At 58.6% G+C, this 4551-nt stretch overlaps 1 protein-coding gene across 1 annotated transcript in view; it reads left to right on the top strand.

The window, feature by feature from the left end:
- The window catches only part of GRID2IP (glutamate receptor, ionotropic, delta 2 (Grid2) interacting protein), a 42011-nt gene that overhangs the window by 14719 nt on the left and 22741 nt on the right, over positions 1-4551 (top strand). Inside the window, exons 4-5 of the mRNA XM_009329963.1 lie at positions 2318-2572; positions 4195-4280. Coding sequence (XP_009328238.1) covers positions 2318-2572; positions 4195-4280 — 341 coding nt within the window. The remainder of the gene's footprint in view (positions 1-2317; positions 2573-4194; positions 4281-4551) is intronic.

The raw sequence follows: 4551 nt of genomic DNA, 5'->3' as shown, positions 1-4551 counted from the left end.
AGCTCGGGGGATCCAGCCCCCAGCAGCGCTGCGGCACGGGGCCATCCCGGGCTCCCCGAGGCCGCACTGCAAATTCTCTCAAAGGGTTCTGGAGAAGGAAACTATTTTGCATGCTTTAATAGGATCATTTTTACCAGTCACTTAGCTCCTCTCCTTGCTAAGACACTGTTTTACTTCTAGCACTGAGTCAATTCGTGGTGAAACCCTTAAAGCACGTCCTTGTGCTTGGTTATTGAGCTGGCCGTACTTTGCTCCTCAACCCTGATGTTTGTCAGCCTGCAGGCGAAGTAGCAGTCAGTGCAAAGTGGGACAGCCCTGCTGGAACGAGCAGGGCCAATTTAATTTGGCCAACTAAAATGGGAGCGTGCTTGTTTTGCCTGCAAGGAACCAGGACTTTTCCCAGGGCAGAGGCGTGGGGGTCCTGCCGGGACTCGCTGCCATCGTGCCGTGTCTTCCCCTGCCACGGGGCTGCGGCAGCCCGCATTCCCGCAGGAGCCTGCTTACAGCTGGATGAACTATTTATTAGCATGATTTCACTCTTTTCTAGTTGCTGCTAAATCACAAATTGACTGTGAATTGTACCAACGTGTTACTTATTTTAAATTATCACCAAATGCTTTGCATGAGCATATGTCAGCCTCGGGATGGCTTGCGATCTGCCTGCTCCTACTCAGCGTGAGCATCAGCTCTTATTTTGAGTTCTGCCTTTTGTTGGGGGAAAATAGAGATGTCCTGGTCCCGGTAGATTTGGGATTTGAAGCATCCCCCTCCTACTCCTCTGGCTTCACCCAGGGTTTCGGGTTCCTTTGGCGAAGTTGCCCGAGGGACGGGGGAGACCCGCGGGAGCCCCCCACCAGCCGCAGGCTCTCCAGCCGCGCTTCGTTAGCAGCCGGCCGTTGTCACAGCCATGTCGCGCTGGCAGCAGGAAGGTGCAGCCCCTCGGAGCAAGTTGCTCTGTGTCCTCTGACACCAGCTGCGAGTTTGGCCCGGTTAGTGCCCCCCCGGGAGATGTGCTCCCCGGGCGGTTTGGAAGTGATGCTCGCATCCCTCCTCCGCCGCAAGTGTCGGAGTTTGCGTTAATGTAGGGAGCGCGTTCTCATGCGCCACGAGGTGAAGAGCACTAACGAACCTCACAAGATGGTATTGTCTAACGAGCAAATGCAGCTGCGACAGGCAGCCCGGTACGGGTGCAGGGAGGAGTTGCTATAGAAACACGCAGAGATAACAGCTCCTCCAGAAGCCCCTAAATGTGCAAACGGGAGGGTAGGAGTAGGTGAGCGGGGTGTCAGCGTCTCACTGTTGCGATGGCAGAAGGAAAAGGAAAAGAAAAAGCGTTTCCCCGTGTTACAGGAGTGAACCCACGGCCAGGGTGGGAGCGGTGCAGACGCACCCTCCTCGCTCCCTCCCAGGATCCCGCTTTGCGCTCGCTGTGCATCCCCTGAGGGTCCCGGGGGGTCCTTGTGGGGAGCACAAAGGCCACTTGGCTGCTGGCAGAGCAGCTCCTACCGGGCAGAGGGGAGGTGAACTGAAACAGAGCAAGTTCCCAGTGGTGTCCCCTTGCCTGCAGCATCACCGTGCCCGTCCTTGTCCCCGCAATGCCAGCATGTCCCAAGGGGCGCGAGGCTCCTGCCTGGCAGTGGCGGGAGGTGGGGGGGTGGCAGAAGCCGAGGCTGGAGCCCAGGAGAGCGGAGTCCAGGGCTCCCAGCAGAGGGGCTGGGGCAGGAGATGGGGAACAATATTTGGGGGTCCCAGAATGTGTTGGGGAAGAAGTTGGGGAAGAAGTGGGTCTGGAGGAGGTGGTTTGGCACTGGCAACACAGGGGGTACCTGCACGTTGGGACCCCTGGCCGTGGGTGCCACGCAGCAAGGAGCAGGGTCGCAATGGGACGGGCGCTGCGGGGGCAAGGGTCCTCCCCTGCCCGGCCGGCTCCCCGGCTGTCAGCACGGGGGGAAGCAATTAATCTGGGACTCGAGCTGAACCTCGTCATCAGCGTAGCGGAACCAGCAGCTGAAGGGGTCCGGGACGGGATGCACGAGGAGGAACTGAGCTGTTTGAATCAGTCTCTGCGAGCAGTGCACTACGGAAGGGTCTGACCTCCTTGCCCCGATAGAGCCACGCACGGGACGGGGCAGGAGGTGCAGCTGGTGGCCCCGGCATCCCCGGCGTTTGCAGCTCCAGGGAGGACTGAGGCCAAGAGCACAGGAGGGGCTGGGGCTGCTCTGACCTTTCCTTTTCCAGGTATGGCTGGATCCAGAGCTCTGGGCCATGGCCGCTCCAGTCCCACTCCTCACTGCACTCTCTTCTCTCATTTTTCCAGGATTTTCATCCCCAAGAAGCACCGGCAGCGGTTTGACGAGGTGGTGTCGCAGAGCCTGATCAGTAAGCTCTGCCGCTCCAAGAGCGAGCAGCACAGCAATCGGCTGCGGCGCAGCCGGAGCGAGGACCACCAGGAGCGGCTCCTCGTCTCCCCCCGTGCCAGCTCCGTGCCCCGCAGCCACGAGGAGGTCAGCAAGAGCCTGCGGAAAACCACTTCGCTCATCACCAGCAATGTGGCCTCGGGGGCTGCCCGCAGGTAACACCTCTCCTGGACCCCCTCGAGTTCGCAGAGGCAGCGTCTGATTTGGCAAGGACGGCAGTATGGGGGAGGGATGCCAGGGAAAGGGGGGAAGGCACTGGGAAAGGAGGTGTCTTCGGTGTGCAGAGTGGGTGAAATCCTCCTGGGATGAGGACGGACTCGATGATCTTAAAGGTCTTTTCCAACTTAAATGTTTCTATGATTCGATGAACAAAGACCTCTCCCTCTCAAAGGCTGGGCATGTTTGCACCCCGTGGCCCAGCTCCGGGCCACCCTTTCTGCCCCCTCGCTGTTGCAGGGCTGGCTGGGACGAGCCCCATGTGGAGCTGAGACGGCACTCGCAGGCTGCGAAGGGATGTCGGCTCTTGCGCTGGGTGGGCTGCAGGGTGCCCGGCCGTGCCAGCGGGATGCAGGGTACCTGGGCGCAGAGCCCGCTGTATCGTCCTGCCCTGCCCCGGCTGGTGGCTGGGTGCGAGGCCGTGGGAGGAAGGACGGACAATCCCTCGTGCGCAGGGGATTAACCCATTTCCCGCTGCCCGTATGGCCAGACCTCAGCAGCCCCGGGGGGCCAAGGAGCCCTGCCGCACCGGCGGGGGCCCCTGCTCTGTTCCCAGCCCCGTCTCACGAACAAGAGCGCAGGATTTGGTCTGCCAGCACAGCCAGGGAATCCTCCCGGGAGAGACTGCGCTGTCACAGGCACGTCCCGAGCTATTCCCCTGCCTCCAGCTGGTATCTCCAGGGCGTTCAGCTGCAGCACACCTTCCCACCAGGAAGGTGTGACTTATCCAAAATCCAGTTCCAGCACAGTCTCCCTCCCTGCCAGTGTAGGATCGGTCCCTACAACAGGTTTTCTGGTTGTAAATGATCTCGGTGATGTTGCCTTCCCCCAGCTCCCTGCGGGGAACAACGCCCAGCTCCAATCAGCCTCCCAGCAGGGAGATTTCCTAATGCTCCTTCCAGAATTTCCTAGCTGAATTTAATTTCTCTCTCATCAGCCTACAAGATCTTTGCCCCCCTAAAACACGTTGTCTCTCTTATTCTATATAAGAATATATAAGATATATAAGCTATATCCCATGTTCCGCTTTAAAACCACGTTGGATTTGAAGGACTGGACGGTGGTTTTATGAATTCAGTAATTAATGCAGAGCAAGAGGCCATGCTCAGGGGCTCTGTCCCTAAAACAGCAGCATCTCTTCCTGCCTCCAGAGCATCCGGATCCCCCCAGCCCTCCCTGTGGTTTTGTCTGGGCCATTTCTAGCACCCCCCCGGATCACTCCCCACCCCACCATCCCATGCTGGCTCAGCACCGTGGGCTCCCTCTGCTCACCGGCACGGGCAGGCTGCAGGCAGGACAGGCAGGTGCGCTGTGGCCATCCGGGGCCACCAAACCCACGAACACCTTCCCTCCATCCCCTCTCCCTGTGGGCAGGGCGCATTTCGGGGGCTCCCGTTTGAAAGATGCTTCGGTATCAAAGGGGACCTTGTGGGGACATGGGGAACGTCAAGGGCTTGGGCACTCAGGAGACTCCCGGGCTAATGGGGCTTTGGAGGGGCTGGGAAAGGAAACAAGAACCAAATATTGGGCTCTGATGTCACATTTGCTTTTTCACCTGCAGAACTGTGCGAGTTTATAAAGGCAACAGGAGCTTTGGCTTCACGCTACGTGGCCATGCCCCGGTGTGGATCGAGTCTGTTCTGCCAGGTAAGAAAACCTCCAGCCACAAGATTCAGACCTCTGGTCTGAACTCGAAATTTTAAGTGCCTGCTGTTTGCTAGAAAATAGCAGAAGGGACTTTTACAAGGCTCAGTGATGGACTTTCCCCGAGTTGAATAACTAGCGTCTTTGGTACAGTTCAGTTTGGCTTTATGCACTCCCCGTTTTGAAGGGTGGAAAATGCCGGTGTTCAGTGAATAGCCTGAAATCACACCCGCGCTTCCAACGCAAGCTGGGCGCTGGCATCACTGTACCTGGT

The sequence above is a fragment of the Pygoscelis adeliae genome, unplaced genomic scaffold (assembly GCF_000699105.1).
Source record: "Pygoscelis adeliae isolate BGI_AS28 unplaced genomic scaffold, ASM69910v1 Scaffold508, whole genome shotgun sequence".
In the NCBI taxonomy this organism is placed as follows: domain Eukaryota; kingdom Metazoa; phylum Chordata; class Aves; order Sphenisciformes; family Spheniscidae; genus Pygoscelis; species Pygoscelis adeliae.
Note: the sequence above shows the minus strand (reverse complement) of the source record. Positions and strands in the feature narration are given on the sequence as shown.